We start from the raw sequence: 23,584 nt of genomic DNA, 5'->3' as shown, positions 1-23,584 counted from the left end.
CACTACAATTTGTACCAAGCAAGCCCGTCTTTCTGGTGTTAAGGATGCTCTGCCTACCTCCAGAAATGGCCAGTCTTTTGAAAAAAAGATCTGACTTCAGAGATACAAAGTAGAAATGAACTTCAGAGGCTCAAATGCAGGGCAGGCTTTTCCATCTGACAGTCTCAAGTATACTTTTTTCCATATCACTTGTGCTGCTTCTTGCATTACAAAAAGGGAGAGAAGGAGACAGACAGGATAAAGGAAGGGCATGTTTTTTGGTTTTGTATTTGCAATCAGGGGCCCTCAATACTTCCATATGTTCTTAATTTCCTAGTTTTACTCTTCAGGACTTTTTACTGTTTACTGCAAAAACATTGCTTTCCCTGGGCATCTCTGCAGCTCAACAGTTTCTTGCCCATTATGCTTTTGAATTTTTTAATCTTCTCCCTTTCCTTCTTTATTCCCTCTTTTTTTTTTTTCTTTCCTTCTTTTTTCTCTCCTATACTGTATTTGTTACATTTTGGTTTGACTCCCACTTACAGCCGTTATAGTTTCTGTCTGTCTGTTTCAAAGCTACCTTTCCAAAGCTTAGCTTTGGCAAAAACATGAAAAAAGCTTATGTATTTTTATCAGCACTTCTGCTTTTCATCTTCATTGCCAAGAGCATCCTTGCCTGCCCAATAAATCAATATTTTATGAGCAAGCAAGCTCTGAATCAGGAAAAAGGAAATGATTAACAAACAAGCAATTTTCCTAAATCAGAGCTTCTGAATTATGTCCTTTGCTTGATGGTATTTTTAAATAAATAGCATTATGTTATTTGAGTGGGAGGAGAGGGCTAAGGCCGCTTTACTGGAAAGTGTCAGGAAGCTGAAGCATGAAAGAATCACTGGATTGGATTTTCCACTCTGGCTTAGGCACGGAGCAGCTCTGCTGCCCTTGGAGAAGTCAGGCTGCCATAAAACAGGTGAGAGTCACAGATGTGACAAACCAGCTGTTCTGAGAGCAAAACTGGGGACCAGAAACTTCTGGGTTCAGAACCCCGGGTAGAAGCATTTTGCTCTATGAATTCCCCTGCACCACCTCTCCATCCCCTGCAATATGAGACCAGAGTCCTCCGCAGAGCAGCCAGCTAGTGAGGGTTTGCAGCAAGGAAACACTCCCTGTAACTGCTGTCCCCTGCACTATGTCCCAGCCTGGCATCAACAACCAGCCTGCTCCACCACCAGAGGACTCCAGGCAGGAGTACCACCTACAACCCTACATCTGCTCCACAACCCTCTACCACATCAGCATTTTTACTCCAGCAGATCCTGCTCTAATGTCACTCAAATTGAGCTTCCCAGGTTTTGGATTGAGTTCTGGGTGCAGAAGGCTTCCCAAAGTAAGACCCACTTTGCAGCATCGCAGTACGTTGAGCCCATGGCTCCCACACACTAAACACCTCAACCACAAAACTCCTCTACTTCTCCTCAGCCCTTTCTGCTTGCTGATCTCAGCTCAGAGGCAGGACTTCTTGTATAAAATGTGAATGACAGAAATGAAGGCATGGATGTGTGTTTTACAGGAGAAGACGCAGCAAACAAAACCTGCTAGTTCTCTGGCAAAACAGATACTAGCCCTTGCCAGCTACTAAGAACAGCCATGTCAGATTTCTCTCCTAGATTCAGCAAGTACAAGTGAGCAGACCCAATGACTCCAAGAAAATGAGCCCGTCTCTGTGCAGTTTACTCCCTTGCTCTCCCTCCCTTTTGCCTCAGAAACACACATAGCTGGCTGTCATTTAATTACTGACAGGGAAAGAAAATTGCCTTCATTTGCAGCTTGTTTCAATTCAGGTTTTTTTGTATCTCATTATAACAGTATCACTCATCCTCATCACCCCCCAGCATGGTAGGCAGAAGAGAAGCAGTGATTATTTGGTGACATGATTCAGTTGCCTTGGGCTAGCAGTTTAAATTAGTTTAGGACACTTACTAATCCATGCAAAACGGTAACCAGTTTTGTACAGGACAACCAGTGTGCAAGAGAAAAACTGAGTACCTAGAGGGGAGATGAAACCATGCATTTTTTCCCCTGCCGCTTCCAAGGTGTGATAAAGAAAAGACAAGAGATGTAGCTTTCAAAGTGGCTAATAAGAAAGATGTGGTAGGAACCTCTATTCAAGCAGCACATAGACAGGAAGGGTTTTCTCATTTCTCACTGCCATGGAGGCAGCTTAATATGGAAGAAACTCAACCAGCTCACAAGCCTAGAAAGGCTAGAACTGACAACCCAGCCTGCGGATGTAACAGTTTTGCCATTTAATACTGTCACAGAAAATCAGTCAGAGCCAAACGCCCAGCGGTGCCGCTTTCTGAGCACTTGAAACCAGAATCTGCCACAAGATAAGAAATTGCCAAAAGCCTTTGAGGCAGCTCCCAGGGATTTGGAGGCATAACATGAAGAAGGGGCAGGAAGAGTAAGCCAGCAGAATTGCTCCACCACATTTAAAGGAACTGCATCAGAGAGCTGCAAACCCTCAGCTCTGGTAGGGAAATCAGGCTGCCTCTCTGCGTATACTGGACACGCAGCTTCATACCGGAATAATTTCCATTTACTAATCAGGGTAATTTTTAGCATTTATAACTCAACTCTTATTCAAAGAACAAAAAACATTCAGCCAGTATGGTAGGGTGATGCTTATCTTACAGATAGCAAACCTGATGTGCGCATAGGTGAAGGAGTGGTGACATTTAAGATCCAGCATTTCTACCACCTGTGCTCAAAGACAGCCCTTCAGACCTGCTGGAGACACAGAAGCCATCAAGAGCAGAATCAGGCTGATCTCTCTGAATGCCCCAGTGCAAATAACCCTTCCACGAGCCCACCAGAAATCCAACACTAAAAAGAGAAGAAAACAATTCGCACTTCTGGCTATTCCCAAGCACATGATCCTGTCCCTACATCACTGCCTCCAACTTTCCCCTAGAGAATCACTTACTTTTCAAACGCACAACAAAAAAGTCTTCCAAAGATTAAACTGCCTCACTGGTTTATAATCAATCCTGAAAAAAGGGAAGATTAAGTGGCTGTGGGTCCAGACTCCTATAATGCTCCCTTTTTTCCTAACCTTTGCAAATGACAGTCAGAAGTTTTAGAGCTTCAAAACCAGATGATTAGAGTTTTGCACACTGCCACAGTCATTTAGTGGCTGTTCACGTCCTCAGAAAGCTAAAGTCCCCTGCACATTTTGCAGTTTATAAACAATACAAGCCTTTCCCAAACCTTGCTTGTGGCTCTTTTTCAGCTTTCAGTGTTGATTTGTTGTTGCTTTTTGTTTAAAATTCCACCCTGTCATCTTTGGAACTCCATCCACTCACTTCTTCAATAATAAACGATAAAAGGAAATGGAATAAATTCCCCTTAATGAGGAAATTTTCACCTGGCACAGAGGACCTGGGGAAATCTATTAACTGACTGGAGGAACGCTGGCAGCATTGCAATTATGAGAAGAGCTCGCTCCAGCACAGTCCTCTCTTCCACTTGACTGGCTTCATCTAATCCACCAGTTTAGGACTAATGGTAAATAAACGTCCCACAGAAAGGGACGAAGCACTCTTTTTCTTGTCACCCAAATCAGGCTCTGCTTCATTTTACATATGGTGTCTGGTTTATGCCCATACCCACATGACTCAAGGGCATGTCAATGGGTCCTGATGAAAAGGATCAGGAATATTTTGTGAATGGAGGGCCAACGCCTGAGCTGGGAGCAGTTGGGACACAGCTATTGTGTCAGCCAACATCTGCCCTGTAAGCCCACAGGCTCATCCCTGCAGGTCACCTCTGGTTTATCTCAGCAGCTCTTCATGTGGTTAGATACACACAGAGACACTGCAAAGTTGAGCACATGCCAGCTCAGCCTGCCAGTCTTGAAGTCAGCTCCTCCTCAATCTGGAGGGGGTGTATTTAAGCCCAGACTGTAGTTTTACTAAGGCAAGCAAAGTGAACCAAAAACAAGCACTGGAACCTTAATGCCTTATGCCTGTCTAGTCCTGAGAGAGCTCACCCTTTCAGTCACAGACCCGGGGGCTTTCAAAACCCTACTTGAATTCAGGCTGGATTATGTATAGACATATTCTTCCTCTTTTCCTCATTGTCCTGCTTTAGGGCTATTTAGAGCTTTAGGGCTCCTAGTGGCTTTCTTGATCGCTCCTGATGTTCTACAAGATTTTGAACACGCTACAATTAAAATAACAAGATCAGTGTATAAATTCTCTCCCTGCTCTTCTTCTCAAGGAGACAGATTGTTACCACTTTTCCACTCCTGAGCAACTCATGAGATGACTGACAAAAAGCTGTCAAAGGAGCATTTAGGGAAGCAGGAGCTGTAAACCAACACATCTTGCTCACTGAACAGCTATCACTCCACTGCTCTGCATCTTTAACATTCAGGTTCCTAAGCCAATAAATCTCATTGTGGACATCTTGATTTAAGTAACATGAACCCCACACTGTGCCCTAAGACCTGGAAGACTCACAGCTAGGATTAACTGACATGCTGAAGCAGCAGCTCACACCGAAACACAGCTAAGAAATGGGTCATAGATGCTTCTTCAAAGTCTATTTTCTACTCCCAGCATAAGAGAGAGCTTTGAGGTCTTTCCTGCAATGTCATGGTACAGACTCCTCTGCTTCTGATATTTTACCTACTGGATACAGATTCCCCAATGGCTTTTAAAGGACAATGCCCATACTTCATCTACATCAAGGAAAAAAGCATAGAGTGTTTTACAACTGTACAGATGCTTTGAGAGAAAATAAGACTGTGAAACTACCAACGGCTCTGTAAGACAAATAGGAAGTAGCTCGTGTCAGACCCACACAGAGCACAAACAACAGCACTGAATTGCTGGTTACGTTGTAGTCTCCTCATGTACTGAGCTCCTAATTTGTTTCTGAGTCTTCCCTGCCCTGGAGTTCACAAAGAAGACAAAAGTAATCTTCCCAGTTAGTTAAAAGTGAGTACTACAAATATGTCAGTGATAGCCCCTCAAACAGTATCAATCAGCCTCATTTAGTGTCACTGGACCTGCTCTACTTTACACCACAAAAGATCTGATTTATGCTCTCTGACCTGTCCCAAAAAGCATGCAAGTCAGCAGAAACACAGCCTTTGAGAAGAGCAGGTGTGCAACAACCACTGTGGAAGAGCACAGCACAGGTTATCGATGGCCTGTCTGATCTTTCCTTCCTGTTATTTTTTCCCAGGTCACCTACTGGAGCTCCGTTTTAATTCCAGCACCTGTATTTCTGTGGCTGCTCCAGCACAGTCATGTTTTGAAACCAAGTCATGCTTCCAAGCAAGCAGCTTTCAAAGCACACCTTTCACAGAGCCAAGGACATGAGCTTTTAAAAGGAATTCACAATAAACAACTTCTTCCATAGGTCACTGAGTAGATCACCTGGCTACAAATGCTGGGCTGAAGTCTGTCTGCACCCCCACAATTTTTCTTCTTTCCCCTCTATTAACCCATGTCTCTTTAGGAAGGGCAAGAGCAATGCTCAAGCCTTCACTTACCCCTTTCAAGAAAACCACAGACCAGGAGGAGTTTTCACTCAATGACCACCAAGCAAGGACACATTCTCCTCCAAAACAAAGCTTCCAAGTATGAAGTTATCAAAATGTGATTGGTGCCATCAGATTTTAGAAGGCTGAGTTCAGTTCACTGCTCTGCCAGACTGTCTTTGAGACTTTGGGCAAGCTTATCATCTCCAAGCTTTTGCTTCTCAACTGTGAAATGAACGATTATCATGCACCTGATTTCTGACTTGAATTCTATTTTACAGCCTTTTACCAATATTAACACGCTCCTCTTTTGACAATATACTCACACTTCAGCCTGCTGCAAGATGGTTCAATCTCCCCTGACTCTTACTCAGATCTTCGCCAGCAGTGAACTTGACCCCATTACCTCTCCTTTTACCCCATCCACATAAGCTCCCAAGTAATGGCACACACAATCAGTTACAGGTCCAATTGCTACACAGATGCCTAAAGTGACTTAGATGCACAAGTCCTACTGATTTTTAACAAGGCCTTTCGTCCCCACGTCACTTGGGGAATGATGATTTCACCATAGCTGCCTACCTCTTCACCTATACTTAATGGTATCTGTTGCACATTCTCCTTGCATACAGCCATGGTTCTCAGAAATGACAAAATCAGGAACAGATCAAAATAACCACGGCCACATGCCAACAAACCTTCAATGCAGATGGTTAAAGTACAGATGCAAATTCCAAAGAGGCTTTCCCTTCCACCCAGGCCTCCGTTGTCTTGAGTTAAACATGCCTCAGATGAAACTTCCAAGTCTGGCCTTCATCTGTGCTCTTGGGGGTGATGGTGTTACTGGAAACTACTGCAAACGGGACTTGCTCTGGACTGGGTCCACAACCCTGGCCTGAAAGTCACATCTCAGTCCTCACTGCCTCAGAGAACTACACATGGTCTATTCAAATTTCCACCTCCTTCACGAGCTGTCAGTGTGATGAACAGCCAGTGAGGACACTCCACAGCCCTTCCCCTCCATTTTCTCCATGGGACAGGTGAGGTCAAATCTAAGGACAGAATTTCCTGATAATAGCATATCTTATTGCACTGCCACTGCTCTGGACACCATCACCTGTTCCTGGACTGACAGCACGGGATGGTGCTTGCTCTTTCCATTTATGTATGTATATATGGCTTGGTTTGTGTGAGTGCCTGGTGGGGAAGGTTATAGTTAAAGACTATACTGCAGAGGGTACGAAGGTAATCAGTCAAAAACCAACAAAAAACCCACAATGTAAGTTTCCACTTAAAATGAAAAATATGTAGGTCACAGGAGAAACAGCAGAGGCAATGTTTGACATGTGAGTGATATTACTGGATATTCTTGCAAGTACTCTCAAAATGGCTTTCTTTTCCCAACTCAACTCAGGCCATTTGCTTTCCTGCAGCCAAATCACATAACCTGAAACAACTCTTTCACCCTCTTAGAGAGCCCAGAGGCAAACTGAAATGGAAACATTGCTGCAGCACGACAAATGTGATACTGTCTCACCAGCACCAGGTTCAATCTTCTTTGGAAAGAAGTTTGCTGGGACAAGCATAAATGGGGCAGAAGGTGCCCCTCCCAGTCTCCACTTTCTCTGCAAACGGCTGGCCTTACCTGCACATCACTTAGAATGGACAAACATTTATAGGTCAAAAAGGTTTTTCCCCCCATAACATTATCCCATACAACCTCTCAAGCCTGGAAATGGATTCCCTGCACAAACTGGTGAGGCCTTCTGCTCACCTCACTCCACATGGTGAGGATGCAAGGTAGCAGGCAGTGTGTGAATGCGGCCTGCTGCACTGCTCACAAAGGCCTCCACCTGTCTCTGATCCCCCCTCCCCATCTGTCTGTCCTATCCACTTGTTCTAGCTCTAAATTTCCTCTTGGCAGGAACCAGCTTCTTGTTACCAGTCTCTACAACAACTCTGCAGGGGCCCAAATCAAGACTCTTGGCACAGGTGTTACTCCAACTGCATCCAAAAGCTCACTGCAAAGAACCCCCAAACCAGAGACAAAGAGGAAGGGATGGATTTGACCAAATGGAGAGCAAGCTTGTCACCAGCAACAGCACCTGGGAACAGGACAACTACTTCTGGTTCTGGTAAGTGTCAACACAAAAAAGGTTTAAAGCAATGATGGTGTCACAGCTCATTCTTTTCAATCAGAAATAATCCTGTATCCCAGGTAAAACTCATGCCAGGCATGCTGGGGACTGGAAACAGCTGGCTGCAGGAGGAGCACATGTGTGCCAAGCCTCATTTGCATCACTCAATTAGCTTTCCCTCGGCTACTGCAGAGATGTGTTTCCTGATGTGGCTCACTGGACTAGGCTAGGTTCAGGTCAGAAGTGTTTTTCCCTGGCTCTCTGTATTTCTGTCAATGTGCCTTCAACATACTGCAGCTGGACAGTCCATCCCCTCCCTCTAATGCAGGTTGAGAGGTAAAAGTTTCCTTGGCAAGGTCTGAGTGAGGATGGTGGAGTGAAAATTTGCACAGATAAGTAAATGAGACTAAGTCAATTTATTCCACCTGCAATCTGTGTTGAATTGCATGAATCCACTTACTAGGGACACAAAACTGGCTGGGTATGATACCACTGCAAGGTTGGATACTGCAAAAGGGCCTTCCGTAGTGGGTCATCTATACACCTGCTGCCATGTCACCAGAGGAATGAAAACTATGCGGGATGGTACCAGGTACTGACCACATTACTAGCAGTACCATCACCTGCCACCCACTGCAGAGAAAGGGAAAGCAACTCAGTGATACAGGACAGCTCAGCACAACTAGCCTCTGTGGAGTGATCCTGGATTTATACCAGCTGAGGACAGGGCCAACCTCTGGGGTCCCAAAGTGCATCATTCTAGAGCATTTCACCCCAAGAGTGAGGAAATCAAACTGATTCCGGGTGTATTGTTTTTCTTCCTCGGGATCTGCACGTAGATATTTAAGACAGTCAAGACAAATGTAACATGCCACAGATGTTACAGGGCAAACAACTGTGCAGCCAAACAATAGATTTCTGCAAATCATCAAGCTACTTCTTCTCTTCGACACCTCCCTCCGCATTTATTTTTGTTTAGCTCCAGATTCAGCTTCTTCCGGGGGGCAAGAGAGCACAAGAGCTGCTCAATTAAAACCGTGCAGCTGGTCAAAGAAGCAGAAATCACAGCAGATGCACTAACCAGCACCTCGGCGATGTCCTGGCTACGGTGCGCTCCCACTGCCATCGTGTGGGGAAACGTGGTTTAACACACCGAGTACCCGGAGCAGAAAATCTGGCCAACATACCGCCAGCAAGTCAGCAAAGAGGTTCTCTCAGCCTCGTAAACCATGAAGGGAAAGCTCCAGTCAGCAAGCGGCTGGAACTGAAATACAGCCCAGAGCTTTCATTTACTGCGATCTTTCCTGCTTAGTTTTATACGGTCATTTTTCTTGAAGACAGAAGAAGATTTATATTCAAATATGTCTGGAACTATGAATGTTTGAAAGGGCAGTATAAAAGCAACACGTACTGCATGATCACAGCATGGCAGAAAACGCTAAAAATCGATGGCCAGGGCAGAAAAAAAAAATGCAGTGTATTTGACCCTCAGGTATAGTAAGCCAGGGCAAGTCCTGTGCTTGGAGGTTAACTCTGTCCTGGGGACATGAGCACAGCCTGCTGTTACTCGTTGCACATTCCCAGCCTTAGCCTCACAGGTACCGTGAGGATTTTCCAAAATAAACCAGAACTTCAATAATCTCTGAGAAGAGCACTCAAGTAAATTATTTTACCAAAAAGAGTGTTCTCAGAAATTTTCTCTGTCCAGGTGAGGCAGTGGACTGGGTTTTAAGACAACACTGCTTATTCCAAGCACTCACTGATTGATTCCAGCCTTGTGAGGCCCCCCTCAAGCAGTACTGTGTCCAGTTCTGGAGCCGCCAACACAAGAAGGACATGGAACTCTTGGAGCAAGACCAGAGGAGGGCCACAAAGAAGATCCGAAGACTGGAACCCTCTGCTGTGAAGGCAGACTGAGCGTTGGGTTTTTTCAGCCTGGAGGTAAGTAGAAGGCTCTGGGTAGACCCTACAGTGGCCTTCCAGTACCTGAAGGGGCTACAGAAAAGCTGGGGAGGGACTTATTACAAGGGCATGAAGTGATAGGATGTGGGGGAATGTCTTAAAACTGGAAGAGGGGAGATTTAGATTAGACATTAGGAAGAAATTCTTCATTATGAGGGTGGTGAGACACTGGCACAGGTTGCCCAGGGAAGCTGTGGATGCCCCATCCCTGAAAGTGTTCAAGACCAGGTTGGGTGGGACTCTGAGCAACCTGGTCTAGTGGGAGGTGTCCCTGCCCATGCAGAGGAGTTGGGACTGGATGATCTTTAAGGCCCCTTCCAACTCAAACCAGTCTGTAATTCTATGACTGCATCTATACTCAGGCTGACCACAAGTTTCCCAGCAGAAGGATCCTCAGACAGACTGTTGTGTCCTAGGACAAGGCTGTTTGTTTTTCTTACCTGTTCAGTTCTTTCAGGATCTTCTCCATGTTCACAATGCTGCGCATCTTATACAGGAACCATTTGTCAATGGCTGTGAGTTTGTGAATGACATCCACGGGGACTTTGTTCTCCAAGGCCTGCCAAAAAAAGGACAGCACCAAACCGCCCCTTTAATACTTGTTTTGTAAATACAGATTTAGTCTGCAAACAGGTGGTAGCCACTATATAGCATAAAGACACAAAAAATACTGTAGACTAAGCTGGACATAGCAAAGGTTCATCTACACCAGGTCCTGTGACCCACAGCAACCGAGAATGTGCCCCTCAAGTAGTGTAGAGAGGCACCAATCACTTCTGCACATGCCTTGGTACCAAAAACTGGCTTCTGTTTGAATGAGAGAGATGATTTGCTTTTCACAGAGCCAGCAGCCAAACTTAAACTGATGACAACAAAGTTAGGTGGCCACTGAGTATGTGCCTTGGCTACTTACAGTAAGGCATATTCAGGCTGCAGTGCTGACTCCTCCACCTGCATCCCTTACCCCTCAAGATGCCTCATCTCCGACCCAACGACAGTCTCCCAGCTGCAAGTGTTAAACATCAAGGTCCAGCTTCTCAACTGTGGAGGAACTTTCTGCTTTAGAGCATAAATCCTTATTTACCCTTGAAATACTAAGCTGAATCAAAAGACACAGCATTGAAAGACCCCCGAAGCAAGGAAAAGCCCAGTCCTGGGTGACACACTGCAGCTACAGCATAGCTTGTTCTTCTCTCTCTTCACCTCAGGTTAATGTAAAGATCGTTCAAATTCCTCTGCATTATCTTGCTGAAGCTATTTTTTAAATTATTCTTTTATTTTGATCAAACTATCTGCAAAGGAAACCCCACAGAGTTATTCTTCAAACAAGAATATTTTACTGGGCATTGCAGTATTTAAAAAAAATCTCAGAGGAATATGCCACAGAGGCCCCAGTATGATTGTACTGGGGGAAGTTATATCTTGATACATTGCCAGTTTCTCTTCTTTCACTGCTATTTCTTGGGTCTCACCAGTGGTGTACACTTACAAGTCTCCTGATAAAACTATAATCAACCATAATGATAATACCAGTTCGGCATCTTGGCTGAGCTGAAGTAATCAGGTTCATTAATCTGTTACCACACTAAATTGTTTTCTTGCAGGGCAGCATCTCTGGAACAAAGCCAGAGCAATGCTACTGAAGATAACTCCAGCATTAAAATGACTTTGGCCCACTGCACCCCAGCATTATTCTTCTGAATAGCTGTGAGTGTGAGGTGGTACCATTACCATGTGCTTCAGTGGAGTGATATGGAGACTTTATGGCAGCTGAGATGCACAGGTCACTGAAGTGCTGTGCTCCAAGAAGGCACCACCTGCACAGACAAGGGATGGGTGACAGCTCTCCCATCAGGCACTGCCAAATACTCACCTCACCTCCTACCTTCTCTAAAGGATTTCCAGGCAGCTTGCCTGGGTTTCTCTCTCACAGTTATTCTCTTATCCTGAACGGTAAGAAGCTGCTGACTTGAATATCCTGCACACTCACCAGCAGCAGTGAAAATCCCTAATGCACATTTTGCTCCTTTAGAGCAAGTGGTCACTTACACAGACAGCCCTCAGCTAACACTTGGCACTCATCATCCACTGCTCTTCCAAATGCATGCAAAGAGAAGCCTGGGGTCATCAGCCATCCCTGACCACTGGCAATAACCAGGCTGGACTTCTCACACATTTCTGGGTACAATGCTGGTGTGAAGCAATTGAACTGATTCCTTAGTTCTTTGGGGGTGAGGGCACACTGCAACATTAGTGAGATGTGTGCAGGTCTTTCTGCTGCCCATCTGTTTCCACAAAACAAGTGCGAACTTGCATGCCTTGAGGATCTCCAACCTTCAGTCAACGGTCCCTGAGCCACAAAGACACACAGGCAGCATGACCCCACACAATCAATCTGCTTAGGACACTTTATTTCTAAGTCCTAGGGATCTTCAAAGTAAACTGAAAACAAGAAATACCTTCCCCTCCTAAATAAGAGAAGAGGGAGAGAAAATAATCATCTGCACCTCTGTGGAATAAATCTGGAAACTGGAAGAGAATGAGTTTGCAGACACGTCTTGCTTCCAAATCAGCACACTACAGGGGCAAATGAGGTTTCAAGGCAGAAAATCCCTGTAGGATTTGACCAGGGGCCCTGGACAGCCCTCCCATGGCTTTACTCTGTTCAGATCTGCACAAAGGAGTACACTCTAAACACACCATGGAAGAAAGCCACGGGAGCTGCAGCAGGACAGTGTGACTACAGCCCTGCTCACCTTCAAGAGCATCCCATTCAGTAGGCACTGGCCCCATGATGGGAAGCCAAGGGATTTACAGGACTGCCTTCACGGCATGAGTCAGGGAGCAAACGTGACCTCCAGACCAAGCAACAGAGGGCAGCTCAGCTGCCCATGCTGTCCCTAGGGGCAGCACCCTTGTTCCTTCAGTCCCATCCCTGCTCCTTACCAAAGGAAATATTTACCTGCTTGTGGACAGGAGTATAAATGCAAACTAACATGTCTGTGGTGTGGACAACTTGGAGACAAGGGCCCTGGTGTGAAACAGAGCATGGATCAAATCCACAGGTTAAGTCTTCTGAGGCCACTTGTCTACAACCTTAAGAGGGCCTGGAAAAGATCTGATACAACCTGAGCAGCTCTGCTCATCCTTGCAGCACTCATCCACTCTGGCCAAGGAACTAGTCTCATCTACTTCAGCCTTTCTTCTAATGGCTTCTTTTACCTTACAACAGGGAGTACTACTACAGCAGCAACAGCTCTGAGTGGCAGCTGAACTCACATCCCTTTCACCCATGCAGTTGCTGTTCTCATCATCCAACAGATAAAGGAGAGAGAAAAAATAAAAAGCCTTGGAGAGCTGACTAGTGGGGCTTGGGGAGGAGAAGACATACAAGAAGCTCCATCATGTTCCAAATAAAGCTGATGTCTAACAGGGACTAACTGTTGGCTGTTAAATGTCAGCAAGCTGGAAAGGGATTTCCAGGCAGGCAGGCTCAGCTGCCAGAAGCACCTCTTGCTGATACTGCTTGCCTCAGTTATTAACAGGGATGAATTAGTGCACTGTGTCAGACAGAGCCCGCTCTTTATAGGGAGGGATTAAGACTTTGATCTTGTTTGTTTTGACATCTTCTGGTGAAAATGCCACCAGCTGGGAACACCCAGAGTGTTCAGTAGGACCCAAACTCACCTTCAACTCCCCAGATCCCCTGTGTTAACAAGGGGCTAAGACTAACCTTTCATATAAGCTCTCTGAGCCACTCAGAGACAAGAAGAAAGATTTTTCTGGCAGTCACAAGATAAAAAGCTATAATAGAGACCAAGCACAGCTGCTGAAGGATGTTCTACATTTAAGAATCCACACATTTCCCCAGGTGAATAGCAAGAGTCAACAGCTGGACAAGCCACACATTTATAGAACATCTTGTGCTTTTCATTCAGGCCACTTATAAGAAGAACAGCTATGTGAAAACCTTTTTACAGATACAGTACAACCTCATCTCCCCAGTGTCGGGTGGTGGATGCAATGAGACACACCTAAGCATGAGCATAAAGAGCTTAAAGACTTCACCACACAAAGTCAGGGAACTTCACCACACAAAAAACAGTAAACTGGATGTTGCCAGCTAGGAAGGATGACAATCTTAAAAAAACCCAACAGGTAAGTATGAGCTATAAAAGACAGCTGTCCCCTCCTCTTCATAGAGGCTATGGACAGATGGACAAGTTAGCTGCAGCAAAACCCAAGTATGAAATTGCACCCACCATGTAAAGTAACTAACCCCACATGTATCATGTCATATACACAGGCAAACATCATGGACCTGAAGGGAGAAACTATTTCATGCCCTAGCTCCCTTCACAATAACAGCCCCCATTACCCAGGCATGTTGAAAGATTACATGATTTGCCTGGTGTGACAGAAGAGAGGTTAAAAGGGTGCAAGAAAGGGGATTGTCTGTATGCTAAATTCAAGTGAGTTTCGGTTTTTTAGTTTTGTTTTGTTTCAAGCCCAGGTCAGGGCTTTCTGTCTTTTCTCACCTTGGCTATTGCATATATCCGAGTGCTGGATGGCTCAGAAAGTTCCTTCTGGAGATCTACGATGGCTGGCCAGGCTTTATTCATGGGCAGATGTGAAGTGAAGCCATCTACAGAGGGGTGGCACATTCTCAGGGCCTTTTGGAAGCTCTCTTCAAAGGTGCGTCCAATAGCCATGACCTGTAACATGAGCTATGGTGAGCTGCTGCCCAGCTCTCCCCTCAGCAAAAGAGGAGGAGGAAGTTACACCATCAAGACAGACATACAGAAAGATTACAGCCTCTGAGACCTCCTCCCTAAATCAGGTAGTCCTGCAGGCTTTAAGACAGGTGCAGCTGACTGAGCCTTGGGCGTCCTACTTGCAGGCTTGACTCTGCCAATATTATCAGCAGGGAGTGTCAAACAAGTTACTCTTTTCTGTTCTGTCTCCTGATAAAACACAGGAAGCTGCTGCTGTCCTCTGTAAACTGCTTTGCAACACTTTGGGAGAGGGAAGCATTATGCAGCAGCATGGGTGTAGTAATATAGGAAGGTATTTCTGTTTAACAACCTGTTAGAGATAGAAACTCACAGTGGGAATTTTAAGGTTCAGAAGAAATCTGCTCCTCTTCCTTTAAATTACATTTAACCGTGACTCTCCCCTCTGAGGGCCCTCTTAAAGGATTAGCCCTCCTTGGCCTAGCAGCACTGGGGTTTCCCTCTTTCAATCTTTACATCACATCTAATAAGAAAACAAGCCTTTCTCTGTGGAAATCTGCAAGGTAACAGAGCCCTATCTCAAATTTCTACATTTTTATTTCCCAGTGCAGTGCAACTCCAACAGGATAAAAATCTTCTCAAATACAATGTTGAAAAATGTCAAAAGAAAAAATAACATTGTTTTCTGTTCTCTCACAGCTCCAGGCCCAATGCCCAGCACAACAGAGCTCAGGAAAAAGGCTAGACTGTTCAACTGATAAAAATGCAGTAGGTGCTGTGGTCTGGCTTCAAGCTCAGGCCTAGGGAGATGACTGTGCCATACTAATGGAGACAGAGTGGCAAGAAGCTCCTGCTTCAAAGACACCCTCTCCTGTCACCATGTTCTTGATTCCTGGCAAGGGGATTCCTACACATTCTGGATTCTGGAGACTAACGTTTTTGCTGTGTACCTCCAGCACCTGCAAACTGCAACTCCTAAGCTTCACCATCCCTGTTTCAGTTCACCTCCCAGCAGTCAGAGATCTGTATGGTTGGAGCACTGACTCTTCCTGTACCTCCCTGCTCCCCATTCCCCAGCATCCAGTCTTGAGGAGGACAGGGGGCTTATGCACTTCTGCTTCTGTGATATAAGATCACTGGAAGGACTCAATACCCCCTCCTGCAAACTTGCATGGCCCAAAAGTGTTTACAGCTGATGGTCCATATTTAGGAATCCCAGCTCCACAGAACAGACCAAAATAAATTAAAAAATCCAACCTCTTGGATATTAAAATTCAAAACTGCCACTGGAAAAATGAAGTTCCAGTTATGACAAAGGTTTGCTGTCTAAGCAAGGTAGAATTGATATTAGGAAGATCTCATGTGTCAAAATCAGTTAATAAAACAGCTACTTGAAAAGCATTAGGAAAAAAGACAACTGAAAATATAAAATTATCTTGCTTTGGTAGCTGATACATCATTAACTAATGAAGTGGGTAATTTACCCATTTTGCTTCACTCCTCTCTTCTTAAAACATGGTCTGAAAATGCTCTTATTGTCTCAGACACCTTAAAATCAGAGTTTAACAGTCACACCATCATGTTCCAGGTGAAAGAAACTTAATCACTAAGAGAAGTCAAAACTTCAGAACAAGATTACAGGTCGTGTTTGGATTTCAAGAGCAGAAGGCGGTCAAGATTTGGCATATGGTTTTAGCAGAGAGGACTGATAACTATGGGAACAACCAAGAGCTGTGGCTCATCAGTATCACTGAAAATCTTAAGAGACTACAACTCCTGAAATTCTACTCTAATTAACCATCACTACAGAACCCCAAAACAAAATAACTCAGTTCTGTAATGAGTGGTAAGAACGAAGTCCACCTCAGGTGGTCCAAAGTGGTCTCCTTCCTTCAAAGTCAAACCATTTATGAATCCACAATGTGATATCCAAGATTACACAGTCCCAGCTCATTTAAAATAATAGTACTGGATAAAAATCCTTTGAACTGAGTAAGTATCTTCAAAAGCCATTAGGTCCCTGAAGACAGATTTTCTGAGGGTTTCGAAGAATGAGAACTTCCTCACCCTGAGTGGAAAAACTGAAGGGAAGGAGAGAGTCTGCACTCACCTCTCCCACACTCTTCATGGAGCTTCCAATCTGGTTGGAAGTGTGCTGGAAACGGTCCAAATCCCAGCGGGGTATCTTGGTAACAATGTAATCCAGGCTGGGCTCAAAGCAGGCAGAGGTTTTTCCTGTCACCACGTTCTTGATTTCTGGCAAGGGGATCCCCAAGGCAATTTTGGCAGCAATGAATGCTAATGGATACCTGCCATAAAGAAGAAGTAGAGATGGGAAGTAGAATGGGAAGTATTTTGCTCTTGTAAATCTCAGGAGTGGATCAAATTAAGCAGATGTGAGGTGATTTTCCCTCCTCAGCACAACGGGAGGTTACGGTGCTCACGCACAGCAGGGCCCATCCAGCTTCCTACCTTAACACATGGCAGAGCTACCAACCCAGATCTGCAACTTGCTTTACTATCTGCAAAGCCACCATTTTAAGTATCTGTCACACCCACAGTGAGACCACACAAACAGATATGTTTTGCTGCAAGTCTGTCATCCAAAAAGAAAACAATCAAACACCCACTGTCCAACATCATGGCATATCTGCAGTCTGCTTCAGCACTTCAGCAACCACGAGAGTTGTTGAGAACTGCAAATAAGAGATTAATTTGTGCCTCTCAACAGCATCTGCAAAGTGCAATTAAGAAGCCAATTTTTAAACAGCCTGCTCTGACCATTCTTATCTTGATGAGTTTATGATTAGCCAACAAAACAAAGGCAGCTAGTAATACCATTTGCATCAGTCTGACAGACAGCTCATTAATAACTGTGTCCCCAGGGTCCCAGAGATGATTTGCAGCCAACACAGGGAGAACAGTGGATATGCTTTGTAAGGACAGCTATTAGGCTCCCACACTCACACCTCCTGGGAGCCCTTCCATATGTAGAAGCAGCACTGGCAGCCTGGAATGGACTTGGGGGCCTCACTAACCCCTTCTTCCACCTCCCAGCAGGACTGACTCACCAAGGGTCAATCCTAGCACGTGCTGATAAGAATTCTTCTTAGAAGCTTCCCAAGAGGAAATCTGCACCTTACTGACCTGATCCCTTCACAGTTCTCCCTAACAGCAAACCTCAGTCTTCCCTGTCTTAACTGCATGGTGAGCAGATGCAGAAACTCCTTGTCCTTGAAGATGTCAGTTATATATTTAGATAATACACTGATCTGCATCCCTTACCATAATTCCCTCTCTCTGCCCTTCTACCCCCAGTTTTTGTTTATTCATGTCTTTGTTCTGTAGTTTTTTGTGGTGTTTTTTTTTTTAAATAATCTTACCCTGTGGCCTTGGAGGCCAAAGCTGAACTTCTCGAGAGTCGGGCATTAACTTCAATGATATAGTAGTCCAGGGAAGTTGGGTGCAGAGCAAACTGGATGTTACATTCTCCCACGATGCCCAGATGTCGGACAACTTTGATGGCACGATCCCTCAGCATCTGAAATTCCTCATTTGTCAGTGTCTGGCTTGGAGCTACTACAACAGAATCTCCTGTTTGTCACAAAGTAGCAGAAGAGGAAAAGGAGAAGCAGCTCAGCAGCAGTAAATTCTAGCCACAAAGGTCACCTTCTTCGCTAACCCCATTGCCCGTAATGAAGTTACTACAGACATTGAAACCCATGGATGCACAAGTTGATGAAAAGCATGGGTAGTTAGAAGCCCAGAGTTGGAGAGATCAGGCAGTCTTATGGAAAATGGGATCACAGGGCTAGGTTTAGCCTGACAGTATCTGTTTCACACCCTAGCTTGCTGTATCCAAGACCTGAAGAGTAATCCTAGAGCCCACTTCATCAATCACAGAACTAAGTCAGCAACAGCAGACAGAAGGGCCCTGCATAAAAAAAGACAATGAGCCATTTCCAGTGATCCACCCTCTGCCCAAACCTACCTGTGTGGACTCCCATAGCATCAATGTTTTCCATGTTGCAGACAGCAATACAGTTATCAGCAGCATCTCTCACAACTTCATACTCTATCTCCTTCCAGCCAACAACTGACTTTTCCACCAGTATTTGGTTAGTCATTGCAAATGCCTGGGAACATGTAAGGCAAAAGGAACAGTAAAAAAGAAAACCATGTTAGAACATGTTCCATATTTAAGGCTTCTGTGGCTTATCTCCAGACATCCCAGACAAACAAGAAAATTGAGAGATGAAGAAAAGCAAAGTTCATAGAACAGATGACTGACACTTTATATTTCTCTATATTAAAAAAAAAACACAACAACAAACAAACACCAAAAAAAGCACAACAAAAAACCCACTTTGCATTAGCTTCATTTGAAAAGCACATAAAATATTTACGTGATCTGATGGGGAAAAAAAAGCAGGGCACGTGAGCTTGCAGGGGCATATCAATAAGAAATGAAAAACATCTAAGGCTTCACTCATGTGACAGACACATGCTTTTGTTTGTGCATGTGGGTAGCCCCATGGACTTCAGCAGGAGAACTCTGCAGAAAGCTAAATGACTAAGTGATGGGGAGTGTGGTTGCCAGCAGACACTACATAATTCATAGCACCAATAATGCTGCTTATCACTGGCATACTAACCAGAAGCAGGATTTGTGATTTATTCTTAAACTAATTTTGAAAGTACTCCTCAGCAAAAGAGACAAAAATGAAAAATACAGCTTTGTTGGTAAATGAGCATAATCTAAGTGAATAAATGGCCTTAATATTAGCAGATAAAAAACATGAATCAATTCTCACTTAAAATCCTAGAAAGTAATGGGCACATCATCAATCCATCCTTTAGCAAAGCTTCTTGTTTTAATGCTGCCCATGAATCAGTCTTCAGTCTGGCCCCTTCTGTAGTTAGCTCAAGCTGTTACTCAAATATTGCCCTTAGCTCAGCTGTCAAACTCACAAAAAAGAAAAAAATAAAAATAATTTTAAAAATAGTTTGAGGAGTGTCATTTCACACCCTGGCCTAAGCAGGCACTGAATTTGTGGTGATGTAGTAGGAACACCTAACCACACTTGTAAAACAATCCATGCTGCTCCTGTGATGCTATTGCCTTCTCTCACTCAAAGTGAGCTGACTCAGGAGACATGAACTCAAGGCCAGATTACTTGAACTGGCTGTGCTATGGAACATCCTTGGGTGTTCAGTTGTCTGAATTCTACACAAATCAGCATGCAATGCCTGAAAATCCAGTGCTCAGCATTACTACAGATCACCTTCATAACTGAAGAGAACAAAACTTCTGCTGGACTGTGGAAATGAGCATCCAAAGTTGAGCTAATTCCACAACACCCAAATTGTTTTTCACTGTAAATTTTGAAATACTGATACAAAACTGGGACGTGCTGTCAACTTTCTTGAGGGGCAGGAGGCTTTGCAGAGGGATCTAGATTGGAGCATTGGGCTATGATTAATAAGATTAAATTTAACAAGTCAAAATGCCAGATTCTGCACCTAGGATAGAGTAATGCCAAGCACAAGTATAAACTGGCTGAGGACAGTGGCACTGCAAGAAGGGATGTGGGGGTGCTGGTCACAGCAGGCTCACTGTAAGTCAGTTGCATGCCCTGGTACCCAAAAGGGCAAACTGCATCCTGGGGTACTTCACACACAGCATGACCAGCCAGTCAAAAGAGGTGATTATTCTGCTGTTCTCAGCATTGGTGCAGCCTCACCTTGAGCACTGTGCGCAGTTCTGGGCCCCACAACTTCAGAAGGATGTGAAAGTCCCTGAATATGTCCAGAGGAGGGTAAAACAGCTGGTGAAAGCACTGGAAGGAACGTCCTATGAGGCACAGCTAAGGGCTTTGGGCTTGCCTGTTTTGGAGAAAAGGAGGCCGAGGGGTGACCCTACTGCACTCTACAGCTTCCTGAGCAAGAGAAGTGTACAGGGAGTGGAATCTGTGATACCCATTGACAGGATGTGTGGGAATGCTTCAAAGCTGCACCAAGAGAGGTTCAGACTCAACATCAGGAAGCATTTCTTTACTGAGAAAAGAGAGGTCAGATACTGCAACAGGCTACCTAGAGGGGTGGTCAATGTCTCAAGCCTGTCAGTGTTTAAGACACATTTGGACAATGCCCTTTACACCATGCTCTAACTTTTGGTCAGCCCTGAAGTGGTCAGGCACTTGGACTGCTAAACTGTTGCAGGTCCATTTCAGCTGAAATAGCCTATTCTCTTCTACTCCATTCAAAATGCTAGAGCTCTTTTAGCATAGTGTTTGAGAAAATTAAAACATGGCTTTGAAAGTAAAAGAGAATCAAGGCTTTTGTTACAAAAAGGTTTCAGAAAGAAAAAGTTTACCAAAAATATGAACTGTCCCACTACTAAAATTGTATAGATAAAAAGATATTTATAAAGAGCAGCTGTTTTACAGATTTCAGGGAAAAATGGAGATGTTCAAAACCACTTTTCTAAAAAACCACCAAGAAATTCTAATCAAAACTATGTTCTACTGAATAATGTTTGGTAATAAACCCTTCAAGACAGCTGCACTCATAGGGCTTCTGGGTGAACTTCTGCTTTCTCTAAACACAGACCATGGATGAGCTCAGGCAAGCAAAGTGTTTCCAACCTCAGCCATCAATCCACAAGATGGGGTAGGTAAATGCACCCACCGCCTCCTCCTGCACCTGGCAGTCCTGACCACTCAGCCTCCACTTCAAGAGGCACTGCCTGAGCAGAAGTTGGATCACACTAAGCACTCTAGACCCAAAACCTGCCTGCCTGCCAGCAGTGTGAAGGAATACAAAAATGCCGTTTTCACATACAGCTCTTACTGGCATTAGCAGTATTTCTCTCAATAGATACATGCAAGATTAGGAGGTTCAGGAAATGTGGGAAAGACAAACCCAAGAATTTGAGAGACTGACTGAGAGAGATTTATTTCCTAAAATTCTGCATTTTTGCCAAGGAAAAAAAGCTTTTGTTCTGTTTTTCTGAATTATCTGTTTACTCTTCACAGCAAATTTATAAAAAACAAACCCAGATTTCCTACAGAAACAGAGCTGTCTCTTCACAGCTGGTGGATGTCAATTTATGAAGCAGCTTCCCGTTAAATCTCTTCATGAGCTTTTGAAATAGCAAAAATACTGTCTTTAGACACAAACACAGCGGAGGCCAAAGCCTCCCAGCATTTCTGTCCCTGATACTACATTATCTCTCATTTTAGCATTTCACAAGTTGCAACATCCTTGACATATTTCATGTACCATTTACTCCTGAAAGGAGGTGAATATAGTTCACTATGTTTCTTTTCAGACCTTAATTGCTGAAATACTTGCTCAAATTATTACTTGTTTCTAATTAATTTTACAGGTCTGACATTTAATCATTTTCATTACCCAACTCAGCAGGAATTATGAAAAGAGGACATTAGGAGGAATCAGGATAACATTTTACAGCCAAGATGAAAAGCAGGGTATGTACAATTCCAGTGTCCATGCCTATTAGAAGAACATCTAAGAAAATCAGATGTTTGGCACTGTTCCCAGAGCTTTCAATTGCAGACATACCTTCATAACAAGGTCCACCAAACTTTCCTTATCATGACATATTCCTGACCCCAGACCACCAAGGGCATAAGCAGAACGTATCATGACTGGGTAGCTAATCTTTTCAGCTGCTTTCAGAGCATCTTCAATCTTAAGAGAGAGGAGAATGCATTTCAGAGATATTATAACAATTGAGATGAACAAAGCCTTTAACTCTGTTTACAGTTAACTGGAAATCCCATCAGTAAGACACTAAACTGTCTGAAGATAAAATTAAAGGAATAAAAGTTGGCTTTGCAACATTTGCTTTTCTGCCAAGCAGCAGAAAACGGGAACATGGACTCAAGGAGACGACTTCTGTCCTTAGTTACATGTGGACTTCCTTGCTGACTTACCATGGACAATGTCCTTACATGATCTGTCTTCACAGACTTCAGCATAACCCTTTCAACACTTTGTGCAAGGTTTTTTACCCATAAAAAAGTAGCCACAGACGTTATATATTTTTGTGCTGCAGCACAGAAGTCACCCCAACCTAATTTACTTCCCTTGTCAATGGGTAAATTAGCTTAGGCCTTTCAAGTGCTTAATTGCATTTTCACTCATTTTAAATCATGGTGAACCAGCATCAATCACTGTGTAATGCTAACGAGAGCATGCAAACTACAGTAGCCACAGTTTGATTCAACTTTCACTCAATAAAACTAGAAATGCATTTTGTGATAACTCAAATGGGCAACAGTAATAGGAATCACATCTTCAAAATTGTCTGATTTACCGATTCCACAGCAAAGCTAGGAGCAATCTTTTCATTCAGCTCCATCAGTTTATGGGAAAAAAGCTTTCTGTCCTCTGTAGCCATGATGGATTCAATGGATGTACCTAGGACCTTCACACCGTACTCCTGCAGAACTCCTTGCTTGAAGAGATCAACTCCTGTAGAGTAAACAAAGCTCCCGTTTTAAGGGCTGATGGTAGATGAAGAAGAAAGTATTCAGAAGGTATCTGACTAGCTGACAAATTGTCTAGTCTCATCAACAGCTGATTGTAAGTATTAGAACTCAGAACCACAACATGCAAGTTTCTGTCCTAAAGACCTATGAAACCTGGGGCTATTAGTAAAGTTACTGCTTGGTCATCACCAGTAACATGGTTGGATACTGCTGCAAGAAGCTAAATGAAGTCTTCTTTTGGATCTCTGCCTCAAGGTGGTCTGAATAGCCTGAACTCAACTACACAAACAAAGACTTAAGCTGCAAAGCAGGAAATATTACTTTTAAGCATCCAGAACCAGCAACAAGATGCTGTGGTCACAGCTTAGCAATTATTCATACTCCCATGGTGAGTGTCTCTGCCTGCATCACTTAGTAACCTGGTCAACAAATGAGCAGGAGATACGTCTGCAGAGTTTGCTGCACACGTGCTGAAAACCATGAGTTTGGCTGCCTGGGCACCTGTATCTTACCACAGTTGAGAGCAGTCTGGCCACCCATGCCCAGGATTAATCCATCAGGACGCTCCGCGTTGATGACCTCTGTGACAAACTGTGGAGTGATGGGGAGGAAGTAAACAGCATCAGCCTGCTTTAAGCCAGTCTCGTTGGTCTGCACTGAAGCAATATTGGGATTCATGAGGACAATTTTCACATTTTCTTC

At 44.1% G+C, this 23,584-nt stretch overlaps 1 protein-coding gene across 2 annotated transcripts in view; it reads right to left on the bottom strand.

Moving 5' to 3' along the window:
• Positions 1–23,584, bottom strand: part of CPS1 (carbamoyl-phosphate synthase 1) — a 120,721-nt gene that overhangs the window by 43,796 nt on the left and 53,341 nt on the right. For both annotated transcript variants that reach the window (XM_051624102.1, XM_051624103.1), the window contains 8 exons: positions 23,395–23,584; positions 22,708–22,865; positions 21,951–22,079; positions 18,355–18,499; positions 17,747–17,957; positions 16,474–16,672; positions 14,169–14,345; positions 10,071–10,189 (listed from right to left, as the gene is read on the bottom strand). In XM_051624102.1, the coding sequence (XP_051480062.1) occupies positions 10,071–10,189; positions 14,169–14,345; positions 16,474–16,672; positions 17,747–17,957; positions 18,355–18,499; positions 21,951–22,079; positions 22,708–22,865; positions 23,395–23,584 (1,328 nt within the window). The remainder of the gene's footprint in view (positions 1–10,070; positions 10,190–14,168; positions 14,346–16,473; positions 16,673–17,746; positions 17,958–18,354; positions 18,500–21,950; positions 22,080–22,707; positions 22,866–23,394) is intronic.

The sequence above is a fragment of the Apus apus genome, chromosome 6, assembly GCF_020740795.1.
Source record: "Apus apus isolate bApuApu2 chromosome 6, bApuApu2.pri.cur, whole genome shotgun sequence".
NCBI classification, from domain to species: domain Eukaryota; kingdom Metazoa; phylum Chordata; class Aves; order Apodiformes; family Apodidae; genus Apus; species Apus apus.
Note: the sequence above shows the minus strand (reverse complement) of the source record. Positions and strands in the feature narration are given on the sequence as shown.